The 13,276-nt window shown below is 54.0% G+C and overlaps 1 protein-coding gene across 2 annotated transcripts in view; it reads left to right on the top strand.

The window, feature by feature from the left end:
* Positions 1–1,463: 1,463 nt before the first annotated feature.
* PSD (pleckstrin and Sec7 domain containing) overlaps positions 1,464–13,276 on the top strand; it is a 19,978-nt gene continuing 8,165 nt past the window's right edge. Inside the window, exons 1-11 of one of the 2 annotated variants that reach the window (XM_069098825.1) lie at positions 2,773–2,849; positions 3,070–3,117; positions 3,751–4,513; positions 4,750–4,852; positions 5,839–6,187; positions 6,763–7,206; positions 8,476–8,670; positions 9,002–9,082; positions 9,401–9,513; positions 9,941–9,999; positions 10,123–10,212. In XM_069098825.1, coding sequence (XP_068954926.1) covers positions 3,848–4,513; positions 4,750–4,852; positions 5,839–6,187; positions 6,763–7,206; positions 8,476–8,670; positions 9,002–9,082; positions 9,401–9,513; positions 9,941–9,999; positions 10,123–10,212 — 2,100 coding nt within the window. In that variant the 5' untranslated portion in view covers positions 2,773–2,849; positions 3,070–3,117; positions 3,751–3,847. Of the gene's footprint in view, positions 2,027–2,772; positions 2,850–3,069; positions 3,118–3,750; positions 4,514–4,749; positions 4,853–5,838; positions 6,188–6,762; positions 7,207–8,475; positions 8,671–9,001; positions 9,083–9,400; positions 9,514–9,940; positions 10,000–10,122; positions 10,213–13,276 lie in introns of those variants that run through there. The other variant, XM_069098826.1, reaches the window with a different exon arrangement.

Raw genomic sequence — 13,276 nt, 5'->3', positions numbered from 1 at the left:
AATGCAGTGCAGAAATTGATAATGGGGAAGGAACAGCATATTTTGGACTTTATGTTTGAATATAGGGCCTTAAAAGTTATCAAATTATTGTGCCACTAAAATGCAGTGATGTAAAGAAAAAAATACATGTCATTAGATAGACCAAGTTTGAGACCCAACTGGGACACATACCTATGTGCTTCATTGGTTTAGTCACAGCCTCTCTGAGCCCTGTTCCTCATTGGGTGTGTGTGTGTGTGGGGGGGTGATACTTGTGCCATATGATTCACAGGGATGTTGTAAAGAAAATACTTTGAAAAGTGCTAAATAATGATCATTGTGTTAGTAGTTTGTGGCAATTACTAAGCATTTCCTGGACTTTCGTAGGACTTTCCCCCCCCCTTCTCTCATGAATTTCCTGAGGGCTAGGACCCCATCTCTTCCTGTGTTATTTCACATTATTCCCCTTTAGGCACTCTTACATTCCAGCCTAACTAGCCCACTTCTTTTAATTCAACATTCCATGCTTTTGCATAGGTTGCTCTACTTGCCTGGAATATACTTCCTCTATACCTCTACTTCTTAGAATCTTTAGCTTCCTTCAAGGATTAGCTCAGGGTGAAGCTCCTATAAGAAGCCTTTACTCTTGGTGATGCTCTCACCTTCCTCAAAATGATACTGTATTTATCACTTTAAATAATATATTCCCACCCCTCCAGTTAAATGTCAGTTTCTTGAGGGGAATGACTGTTTTTCATTTTGTCTTTTTATTCTGAGTGCCTAGCACAGTGTCTTCCACATAGTAGGCACTTAAACGTCATTTGAAGGGTAAAATAAACGTGTCTCTTCTTCAAGGTCTAGCTTGGAATGAGGCTTTGCACACATTGGGCCCCAAAAGCTGTATGGATTGCAAACACACTCTCACATGTGATCTCACATACAACAGTCCTAAGAAGGATACTGGACAGATGTTGCTGTCCCCATTGTCCAAATGAGGAAGCTTTGAGCCAGATCAGGTTGATGACTTGGCCAGGGTCTCATGTTGCTCTGTAGAGTCTGGCCTAGAACCATAGAATATCAAGACTGGAAAGGATCTGGAAGTAAAACCCGCTAGTTTAGTTTCATTTTACAGACGAAAAACTATCCATAAAAGGGAAGTAACTTCCAGGATCATACAGCATGCCAGGTGGAACTAGAACCCAGCTTGGTTCTGCACGGTGCCTGGCATCTAATAGATGATTCATAAAATGCTTGTTGAATTGGGGGGTTTTTGGGTTGGATTTCTGCAGAAGAGCAGAGGAAAGTTAGAGGAGTGAGAGGTTACACCTGACTGGAAGGAGTCTAGAAACCTGGGACTGCAGGGAGGCAAGGGGTTGGCACAAGGATGCGGTCCTTCATGTGGCCCCGCCCCCCGCGCAATCCCCCTCCTCCCCGCCCCCCCTTTGTTCGGGGCAGCCAAGGCGCCTGCGCAGTGAGGCCCCCGCCGGGCGCTGTCCCCTTCAGCACCACGCGGAACCCGCGCAGCCCCCTCCCCTTCCCGCGGTGAGCCCCGAGCGCCCCCGTAGCACCCTTTTCCTAAGCTCACCCCCTTGGCCCCCTCTACCACCCACTACCCCGTACTCTGCAGCCCCCTTCCCTGCCCCGGCGCGTTACTATGGCAACCCTGGGCCGCCCGCCCCTAAAATAGACCCCGCCCCTGCCCAACCAAGGTCACCCCCTGGGGTCACCCCATCCTGTCCCCTGCCTCCGAGCTTAAGACCCCGTTTCCTCATTCCACCCTCACCCTCCAGATACCGTCTGGGGCCTCTGGGAAGTTCCTCCCGCAGTCTAGTCTCTGCCCCTCTTTCTGTGCCTTCAGGGGCTTAGGTGTGGGGGTCGTCCTGTATTCCCTTGTGATCCTGGACGTCTGGGTTCCAGTCTCAGTTCTACAGTTTGGGGAGGGGGTTATCCCAGCCTCAATTGTCCCTCCATTCCTGGAGGGAATTCACTTCCTGCTCATTGGAAAAGTGGCCTCAGAGAGCAAATCCAGGGTGCACACATGTGCTGTGTAAGTAGGACATGTATGTGGTGTGTAGATAGGCCCAGTGCACAATATGTAAATGTATACGTGTGCAGCATGTGGTCCTAAGCGTGGTTTATGGCAAGGACACTGAGGTGTGTGGTGGTGTGTGGTGTTGCATGTATCTAATGTGTGACCAGACATGCATGAGACACGTGGCATGTTGTGTGACAAGGCACATGTGTGATGTATGATGGGGCTTGCATAGCATATAGCAAAACTTCTGCGTTGTATGTAACAGGACATCTGTTAACATCTGGCACATGTGGCATGCACTAGAAAATGTGTGGCACATAGCAATGCATGAACAACTGCCCCATGTACCATGCATGACACACAGCACGTTGGGGCAAGCCTACATGAGTGACACGTGAGAACATGTGTGACATGTGGCAGGATACACACGCTGTTAGATAGGGCCTGTGTAGCATGTAAAAGAATTGTGTGATGTGTGGTCAGGTCCACATGGGCTGGAGAAGCTTGATCTCTCTCCTTCCCTAAGAACACAATCACAGGCACAACAGAAGCCACCCCAGACCCTCAGAATCCCCTGTGTATGGAGGGGGTGGGGTTCAATATCCTCCTCCTGGGGTCTTGGAAGGTGTGTGTGTGTGTGTGTGTGTGTGTGTGTGTGTGTGTGTATGTGTGTGTGGTGTGGAGGGGGGGGGATTAGCTGAGCCCGAGGCTGAGCTGGAGGAAGGAGGGGAGGGAGGCGGGACCAGCTCAGGGTGGAGGGAGATGCTGGAGCAGCACGGTTGCAGGAAACCTCATCCCGCTCTGGTTTGCTCTGGTTGCTTGGCCTGCAGCAGCGGTGAGTGCATGGTGTGGTGTATGTTTGGGGTATGTGACTGGGTGGGTAGCAGCCTTGCCTTCGGGGAGTAAAAGATGAGAAGGGGAAGGAGGAGGGGGAGGGGATAGGACAAAGTGGAAGCAGGGGCACACTAGCCTCCACCCCAGCAACACACACACACTCACCAGTCAGGACACTTAAGGTCCACCCTGACCTTTGCCCCATTCTCTGGGCCATCTAGATGCCTGGACCAGAATCAGGTGCTCAGCCTAGTCTTGTCTGTGTTAAGGTACACTCAACCCAAAACTATTCAAGGGGTTGGGGAGGTGGGGGGCAGTGGTGGCAGAGGTGTGTGTGCTCCTGTGTGCTAATCTGTGTGTGCTTCTTTATTCAGACCCCTCTTCCCCTCACCACCCAAGTTCTTTTCCTTCTGCCTGTCCTTGGGTAACCTCCTCCCTTCCCACCCCCACTCCCATTACTACGCATCCTCCTCAGCAGGACCCAGAAGGGACTCGGTTCAAGGGATGCAGGCCCTGAATTACAGCCATCTCCCCTTCCTAGACCTTCCTAGTCCCCCCTACCCCATTGAGTTGCTCCTGGTTGCCATGGGGACACCTAGAGCTCAGGCCCACATGCCTCCTGAAATAGCTTCTATTCCCCCTGTCTTACCTCCCCATTCCGACAAATTGTTTAGGGGGGGACTTTGCATGGGGCAGAAGACTAGACTGGAATCCAGGATTCCTTGGGGTTTTCCCATGCTTGTAAGGCTGTTTGGGATGGGTGGGTCCCCATCTTACTTGTGGGGGAGGGTAGAAGGGAGAGATTCAAATGGGTGTTTAGTGAGCCTCAACCAGAAAGGACTGACTGTCTTCTCTTAGGTTCCTCCTTTCAACTCACCCTTGTCTTCTCCCTCCTCCTCTAGGCCTGTTTGAGGAGCATGCCTTCCCCCAACCCCACTGCTGGCCTCACCCTCCTGGCCTCCCCTGCCTGACCAGTTCAATCCCTGGCCTCCCCCCAGCATGGCCCAGGGAACCATGCGCTTCTGCTCTGAGGGAGACTGCGCCATCTCACCCCCTCGATGCCCTCGAAGATGGCTTCCAGGGGGCCCTATGCCTGAGAGCCCCCCAGGGGGTGGGAGGGCCCAACTGGGCATGTATGGCAGTATGGGTTCCCTAGTTCGAAGAGTGGTGGGGCCTGGTGGTGGGAGCAGGGAGCTAGGGCGGGTGACAGCACCCTGTACACCACTTCGGTGTACACCTGCTCCCCAGAGCCCTCCCTCACCTGCTGGGCCACCACAAAGCTCAGTGGTCATCTTCCGCTTCGTGGAAAAGGCCAATGTGAGGACAGTGAATGGGGGCCTCAGTAGAAGCCTGGACCTTGGGTCTCCCTCTCCTGGCACCTCATCCCCAGCCCAGCGACTTGTCCCCACCCTACCCCCTAGCTCTGGTTCCAGTTCTGGCTTGGGCCGGAAACTCCGACTGGAGGCTTCCACCTCAGACCCACTCCCTTCTGGGGGGAATTCAATTCTCCTCACTGCCCGATGCTGCCCCTTGCCTGGGTCCCCAGCCCAGCCATCCACAGGTGGAGATAGCCTCTATTCCTCCCTCCCAAATGGTCTGGGTGGGCCTCCAGAGGACCTGACCACTCTACTCCGAGGGCCCTCAGGCATTAACTGCCAGAACCAGGTATGTGACTCCTGCGCTTCTTTCCTACCCCTACACCCGATCCCTCCAAAGGTGCTGAGATGCACTGGAGCCAGAAGTTTGGGCTCACCCTCATGAGCAATCTTATTGTCCTTGTGTCCCCACTGAATCTTTCCCTTTTCTTTCTGAATTTCTCTGTGGGTCTTGTCTCTATTTTTGATTATCTCTGTCACCACCTTTTGCTCTGTGTGTGTCTGTCTCCCATTTCCTTGTCTCAGGGGGAATGCTGCTCCTCTCCCCGGGAAGTGTCTGCTCATGCCCAGCGGATTGCCCGAGCCAAATGGGAATTCTTCTTTGGCTCTCTGGACCCCCCCAGCTCAGGTAATGAAGGAGACTGGGCTGGCATAGAAGGGGAGCAGGGGAAAGAGCTGCTGTAAACAGGGTACTCAGGTCTGATCATAGATTTAGAAGTAGAAAGCATCTTACAAGTCATCCAATGCAACTTCTTTTTATAGCTGAGGAAACTGAGACCCAGAGAAGTTTAAATAACTCCGCCATAGTCCCAGTTTTAAAAGATGGCAGAGTCAGTATCCGTGAATCCAGGTCATAGTCAGTCTGTTAATAAGCATTTATTAGGCCCTACTTTTTTTTTTTTTTGCCAGGATCATAGTTTTAGAATGAATGAACACTCAGAGACATGTGGCCCAGAGGCTTATTTTATGGCTGAGGAAACTGAGGGAAGTTAAGTGACTTGCCCAAGGCCACACAGGTAGGCAGTGACACTGGAACCCAGGCTCTCTGCCTTCTGAATCACTGTTGTTTCTGCTGTATCATACTGCCTCTAGGACATAGAGGAGGGACTGTTCTTATCCATCCATCATGGGGAGCAGTCTGATACTTCCTCGGCCCTCATTCTTCCCATGTATAACATCTTAGGGTTGAACTCAGCACCTGGAGGACAGGCAGTGGTATAAAGGAGGTCCCATAGTCCTGCCTGGAGGCAGGGAGCTGGCAGGAAGAAATACACCCTGCTTTCTTTTATCCCAGCCTACTCAGTCTAAGGCTGAACAAGTTAAGAGTGTGGAGACCATAAAGCCCAGAGAAAGGAAGGCTGGTTCTGCTTGGGTCTCAGGACTGTCTGACTGAGGCTACTAATTTGAACTTGCAGCAGAGAGATGGAACTCAGACATTGGAAAAAAACTAAACTTCTGGCCCATGATACTAGTGTGGAGTTGACTTCAGTAATCCGAGGGGTGACAAGACAAGAGGATGAAGGGGCCAGGGGAGGAGTTTCCCTTCATGGAGGCACTAAGGTAGCCAGAATGACCTCCCCTAATACACCTCTCTTGCTTTGATCTGTGCTGCAGGTTCCCACCCTCGGGACCGGGAGTGGGAGCAAGCATCAACCAGAGTCCCCAGGGAGGGACTGGGGCAGAGCTCAGAGGTGACCACAGGACGGGTGACTAAATATTCAGAAACCGACCTGGACGCAGTGCCCCTTCGGTGCTATCGGGAGACAGACATCGATGAGGTTCTGGCTGAGCGAGAGGAGGCTGATTCGGCTATTGAGAGCCAACCCAGCTCAGAGCCTCTGGGCACGGCCAGGGCCCTCCAGCCTGCCCCTCGGCCAGTCCCCAGCCTGGACAGTGCCAGCGAGGAGGAAGAAGCTGAGGAGGAGGTGGACGACGAGGTGTTCGAGGCCTCAGAAGGGGCCCAGTGAGCAGGCCAGGGCTGGGGGGCCAAGGGCAGAGGACTGGGTCTGGGGGGGTGGGGTGGGGCAGGACTGAGGGAGAATGCTGTGGTGATTGTCCTGTTATAGAAGGTCAGAGGAGGCAGGACTGGGGGCTGAGGGAACCAGGAAAAGACCATGGGAAGGGTAGGATAGCATATGGAGAGGGGTAGGGACCCCTTTTCTCTGGCCCCAGGGTCCTTCTGAAACCTCATCTCCTTTCCTAAGATGATGACAAAAATAGAATGGAGAGGGGAGGGGAGAGGATCATGGAGAGTGAGATTAGCAGGGAAGGGAGAAGAGGGGGAGGGGAATAAACATGAACAGGGCAGGGTGAGACTAGGCTGGGAGACCTGGTTTTGGAGAAAAGGGTTTTTTTAAGGGATAATGTGGCCTGTGCCTGTGTGACCTGGGCTACCCTAAGAAGGAAATTGGGAGGGAAGCTAGTTCTTGTTGCTTTTTGGATTGGGAAGGAAGCAGGGGTGGATGGGGTGGGATAGAGCCCTGGAGCCAGCGGACCAGCTCTGACTTCTCATTCTCCCTGGATTCATTCACTGCCTAGGCCAGTGGCTATGATGAGTCCCTGTGGGCCCCTCAAGTCCCCACTGCCCTTCCTGCCAGGCTCCAGCCCATCTGCGGATGGTCCAGACTCCTTCAGCTGCATCTTTGAAGCTATCCTAGAGTCACACAGGGCCAAAGGCACATCCTACACCAGCCTGGCCTCCCTGGAGGCCCTAGCCTCACCAGGCCCCACCCAGAGTCCCTTTTTCACCTTTGAACTGCCCCCCAATCATCTGGTCCCCCAGCTGGATCCCCAGCTGCCAGCCCCATTAGCTCCATTGGAACCTGATTCAGGGACCAGCTCAGCTGCTGATGGGCCCTGGACAGAACGTGAGGAAGAGGAGGAGGAGGCTAGAAGAGGGACCAATTCAACTCAGGACAGGGCTCCACCTAGCCCTTGTCACTCTGAAGACAGCTTTGGTTTAGGACCTCTGCCCATGGGCAGGTGAGTGACTACATTGACCCTCAATTCCTGCCTTAACCTCAAATACCCCTGGGAAACCACTCCGGGCAGGGAAGGATCTTTGAGTGGGGTAGTGGAGGAAAGATGGGTGGGGATGGCAGAAAAGGGGCATGGGGAGGTTTGTAAAAAACTTGGGTTATTCAATTTTTTCCCTTTTCACTTTGGGGTATAGTGTTTTGGTTTCTTAGAACAAAAAGTTCTGCTTTTGGGAGTGGGCATTAACAAAAACACCTTCATCTTATTCTATCCCCTAACTTTCCCCTCCCCTCCTTAGTCCTCATGCTCATGGAATCATCAAAGGCCCTTACTATGCTAGGGTCTCCTGGGAGGATGGAGACTGATTGGAGGAATAGACACAGCCATAGATGTGTGTGTGTGTGTATGGGTGTTCTTCAGGAAGCCCTGTTCCCTAGAAAATCATCCCCTGACCAGGATGAAACTAGCACTCAAACCCTTCCATTTTCATAGCCACATTCTAACCCCTCATGACCAGAAGTCTTTCTTCCTGGCTAGTCTAATCCTTAACCTGTTTGCCTAGGAGGAATATTCCACTAGGAATTGGGTGTGTGTATGTACAAATCTCTGGTGGCATGGGGGCTTCACATATCTTTCTCTCTTTCCCCAAGTGCTTAGTGGGACCCTCTTTTGGCAGGGAGGTGAAGGGTGGGGGGGAGTTGCCCACTGCTGAAAAAACTTCTGCCCCGCCCCCAGCTACCCTTAAAGTGTGGTTTCCATGGCAACTGGAGGGGGTGGCCTGGGAGACAAAGTCGCTTAGCAACCAGGAGTTTCCAGCTTCTGTCTCTGGGGCCAGGTGGCCCAGGGAGGTGGGATGGATGGGAGTGGGGAGGAGGAGGAGGAGGAAGGGAAGGCTAAGAGAACACCATTTTTCCAAAGCCTCTAACCCTAGAACAAGAGAAAGGGTGGATAAAATCAAAGGCCTAGAAAAGCACATTTTCTCTTCTCTACTGGCCTGCCTCCAACAGCCTACCCCAGCTCCAAGAGTCCTGAGATTTAGAAGATGGAACAAGAGTTTACACTACAGCAAGAAAGCTGTGGGGTAGATTTGAGAAAGAACTTCCAGGGACGAGTTGAGACACTGGAGACCAATGAAGAAAATAGCCTTTTCCTTCCCCCCATTATTCTGGGATGGAGGCAGAGGGATGGCCAGGATAGTTTTTTTGGAGGACCCCAGGAGATTCAGGGCTCCTTCCTCCTCAGCCCACTCTGAGTCTCATTGCCACTCCCCTGCAGTGACCCCCCTCTGAGCCAGCTGGTGTCGGATTCGGACTCGGAGTTGGACAGCACTGAGCAGCTGGCCCTGGGTAGCACTGATACCCTGTCCAATGGGCAGAAGGCTGACCTGGAAGCTGCCCAGAGGCTAGCCAAGCGTCTCTACAACCTGGATGGCTTTAAGAAGGCTGATGTGGCCCGGCATTTGGGGAAGAAGTATGGAGATGAGGAGGGAGGACTGAGACATGAGAATTTCCTGGCCCTGGGGATGGTCCTGGCCCTGGGGATGTCATGGCTCCGGAGGGTATCCCCTTACCTTCCCTAGCCCTTGAAAAGGTCCCTGCCTTGCAGACTGTCTTGGCTCCAGGGTTGTTCCCAGACCTAATCTCTTCTTCTCTTCTTGGTTGACCGAGCACCAATTCCACTGACTGAGCTTGAGTACTTGGGGAGTCTGGGTGTGGGGCAGCACCAGTGGTTCCAAAATTCCCCAGGGCCACCTCCTTCTCTCAGCCCCCAGCATAACCTCCACTCCTGCCTGTCCCCCTAGCAATGACTTCAGTAAGCTGGTGGCTGGAGAGTACCTCAAATTCTTTGTCTTCACTGGAATGAGTCTGGATCAGGCACTCAGGTGGGTCTTTCCCTCTTCAAAGCATCTGCTGGATCCAAGAGAGGATACCCCATCCTAATACATACATCATGTGCCAGCTGGACCCAGTCCCGAGAAGCCAGATGAAGCCAGACTGTGAACAGTGTTTAAGTGCCTGGGTCTCAGCTCCACTTCTGCCAGGGCAGTGTGTTACTCTGTCTCCCTCCCCCCCCCCATCCCCGCCAGGGTCTTCCTGTGCCATTCAGGGTAGCAAGGGGGCTCAGGTATGGGCTGGAAACCAGAGGGTGGCACTGAGAGTCCATGCTGGTGCTGACTCCCAGTTCTGCCTTGCCTCCCCAGGGTGTTTCTGAAGGAACTGGCTCTGATGGGAGAAACCCAGGAGCGGGAGAGAGTCCTGGCTCATTTCTCCCAGCGCTACCATCAGTGTAACCCCGGGGCCCTGTCTTCTGAGGGTGAGGGGATTGGGGAGCTTGGGGGAAAGGGGTGGGGAATGGGCCCTCTTCTCACAGGCACTGTCTCAGAGACTGTTCAGAAGGGTACAGTTACTTAGGCATCTGGGTATGCTTAGGTGCAAATGGACACATAAGCGGAAATATGCACACAAGTATTTATGTATCTTTGGGGTGACATGGAACTTCAGTGGGGACATTCATGCTTTTGTAATGTTGAGCTTATCTGCACATTTAGCCATCTTGCTGTTGTAACCATTTAGCCGAGTGTCTGTTCCTTGAGTCGATTTCTACTCCTCTATATACACTTTGCAGACAGAGCCCTGGGGTACAGGAGAACCATCACAGGGGGAATAGAAAGCCCTAAGTGGGGCTGGGGAGTGGAGGAGACAGAGAGGGGCCTATACTGACTAGCTCCCCCCCTCCCCAGATGGAACCCACACTCTAACCTGTGCTCTCATGCTGTTGAACACGGATCTTCATGGCCACGTGAGTGGAGAGGCTTGGGGGCACCCAGGGTACTGCAGGCATAGGGAGGGGCAGAGGGAAGAGGACTGGGCTGATTTACCCACAAGCTCATGGGCTTCTCTATGTACCCCATCTCTCTTTTAGAACATTGGGAAGCGAATGACATGTGGGGACTTCATTGGGAACCTAGAGGGCCTCAACCAGGGGGGTGACTTCCCGAGGGAGTTGCTCAAGGTAGGGGCAGAGTTGGGCTACCATCTGGAGAGGAAACTGGGGCCACATTTTGTGGGAGGAGGCTGGATCACATCTGGGGAGGGGAGCTGGTTTATACCTGAAACTAGCCTGAAGATTCTAACCACAACCTCTCCCCGCAACACACACACACACACAGGAGTGGGGGGGGGCTGTGGGGGAGGGTTGTTTCTGATTCTACACGGAGTCTATGCTGTAGTGACTCAGACCCTGAGCTCCTCCCCCTCCCTGCTAGTCACGCAAATGCTAAGCCCTATGTCTGAGAGTCTGTTCGAGGTTTGTGCTGTGTCCTAACCATGCAGTCTGTGCAAAGCTCTCTGAGAGTCACTAGTGAAGAGGAGGGGGAGGGAAGCAGCATCTTACAGAGATGCACCCCACCCAAGGCTCTCATATATACTGTCACATGCACTTCCCCCTTTTGTTTTCCATTCCCTGGATCCAATCATTGTATCCCTGGGGGAGGAAGTGGGGAAGGGAGTACATACACATACCATTGGACTCCTAGAGTGACCCTGTCTGTAGAACCATAGGATGTCAGAACTGGAGAAGGGAGCTGAGAAATCACCCAGTGAAATCCCCTTATTTTGCAGGTGAGGAAACTGAGGTCCACAGAAAGGCAGATAACCTGTCCAAAGGCTATAAAGTGAGACAGTGGTAGAACCAGGACTAAAACCCATATCTCCTGACTCCCCAGCACTGAGTTTTGTTATCTGGATCATATTCCACTTTGAGCAGAACAAGAGGAAATAGCAACAGAAGGGTGGGGGTTAAATGTGAGAAAGAGCCAAGGGACCCTATACTAGGTCTCCTGTCTTTCAGGCTAGTGTTTTTTCCACTATGGCACAGTTTTACAGGCATACAAACCTAGGCCAGAACAGGGCCCTGGGCAGGGGAGAACGGGAGGAGGAGGAGGAGGAGGAGAGAGAGAGAGACAGAGAGAGAGAGAGAGAGAGAGAGAGAGAGAGAGGGAGAGAGAGAGAGAGAGAAAGAGAGAGAGACAGAGAGAGAGAGACAGAGAGAGAGAGAGACAGAGAGAGACAGAGAGAGAGACAGAGACAGAGACAGAGAGAGAGACAGAGACAGAGAGACAGAGACAGAGACAGAAACAGAGACAGAGAGACTGTCTTGAGTAGGGGCTTTTAGGAGAGAGCAGAGCATCCTTCCTCTGTCTCCCTCCTTCCCTTTCCCCCCATCTCCATCGCCATCCCCAGAACTCTCCTTTGAGGTGCTAAACAGGAACTGAAGGCTGATAATCTCTAAGCCGTAGGGGTGGGGTGGGAAGGTATCTTTATACCTTAAGCTCCGATTGTACATCTTACATCCAGACACTTGTAGCCTGACCTACATGATCCTCTCCCACACTGACACACACCGCACACCTGCAACAGGGGCATGATTGTGAGACTGTGTGAGCAGGGGGTGTGTCTGCGAGTTGAGCAGATCTGTCTTCCAGCTCCTGTGAGGTGTGAGTTGGGCGTGTCTTGTGTTGTTTATGGTCTGGGTTGGGGTTGGGTGCACCCGGGTTCTTACTAGGCCACCTCTTGGGTGAGATTATTTTGGTCATCAAATCCATTCCCCTCCTTCCCCCCATCCTATTTCCAGCTATGGAGCTTAGAATAAGGAAGGGTGGGAAAGCCTGATATCAAAATTAGAATAAAGGTTGTGGTTAATATTTGCTGCCCTTCCCATCTCCTAGTAGGATCCCTAGAAACTCCCCCCTCTCCAGGCTTTCTCCATCTTCCTCCCCCAGCCCCATCCGGTCCAGGAGCCCCCGCCCAGTTCCCCTCTCCCCTCCCCTCCTCTCACCCTCTTAGCTTTGTCCCTCCCCTCATACCCTCCTCACCCAAGCCCCTCTTCTCCCACTGCCCTCTCCTCTCCCCCCATATTTCCTTGTCCTCCTCTCTCAGCCCCCCCCCCCCCCCCCCCCTCTCGCGTTCCCCACTCCCTCCTGGGACTCTCCTTCCTTCTCCTTCTCCCCCTCCTCCTTCCATCCCCCCTCCCTCTACTCTCCCCCTCCCCGCCGCCTCCCTCTCCGTTTGCTGCAGAGCTGAGAGCACCAGCGCCGCCGCCACCGCCGCCGCCACCACCCGTGGTCCATTCCTTTCTGAGTCTCTCCCCCAACCCTCTGCAGGTCTCCCGCTGTCTCTCCAGCTCCCTTGGGTCCGTTTCAGGGCCAGAAGGGGCTGGGGGCGTGCCGGGGAGGGGGAGGGGGTGGTGAACATCTGCGGCCCCGGCCCCAGCCTGGGTCCCTGCGCCGTTCGTACTTTGGGGGTGGAAGGAGGTCTGGGGGCGCAGGGCCCGGGGATGGCGGCAGCGACAGGAGGGACCTGGGGTCGCTGAGGGCCGGGGCCGGGGCCGGGCTGGCCGGGGCGCAGCATGATCGGTGTCAACAGCATTCACAGCAGCGCGGGGCGGCTGCGCTCCCGCTCGCTCTGCTCGGTGCGCTACGGGCGCAATTACCGCGGAGGCGAGACCTTCTGCTATGGCTGGCCCCAGCGCTCGCGCAGCCTCAAGCCCGTGCTCTACACCGACCTGGTGGTCAGCCGCCTGCAGAGCCGCAAGAAGAAGAAGACGGTAAGGGCGGGCGGGAGCCGGGAGGGTGGGGGTGGACCCGTCATCTCGAACTACTGGGCACCACAGCACTGGCCGCTGCCACGGCTGTACTGGACTGACGCGCCCCCGCAGGGACAGAGGGACGGAAAGAGCAGCAGCCAGGCAGGCAGACTTTGAGAATGAGAAGGCGGCTGGGGACGGCTCAGGGTCAGCCACCCCTTCGCAACCTCTGGGATGAGGGAGGGGACCAGGATGATGAATGGGGGTGGGGATAGGGGTATCCAAGAAGGACTCTTGCTTTCGGCTGCGTTGGAGGCTGGGACCGGATTGTGTCTGGAGCTGGGGCTTTTTGGATGGTGGGGAGGCTGGAATAGTGTCTATGGAGGGAGGTAGCCGATGATGGAGCTGTGGTTGTGTGGTGGTTTGTTGTGATAAGGGTGTTAGGATTGCCTGTGAAGGTGGCTGTGGGGGTGTCAAGTTGTGAGTATGTATC

This window comes from Petaurus breviceps, unplaced genomic scaffold, assembly GCF_028583685.1.
Source record: "Petaurus breviceps papuanus isolate PSGF00001 unplaced genomic scaffold, PetGlider_PUasm1.0 37, whole genome shotgun sequence".
Lineage (NCBI taxonomy): Eukaryota > Metazoa > Chordata > Mammalia > Diprotodontia > Petauridae > Petaurus > Petaurus breviceps.
The sequence above is the reverse complement of the archived record's forward strand: the minus strand, read 5'-3'. Positions and strand labels throughout refer to the sequence as shown.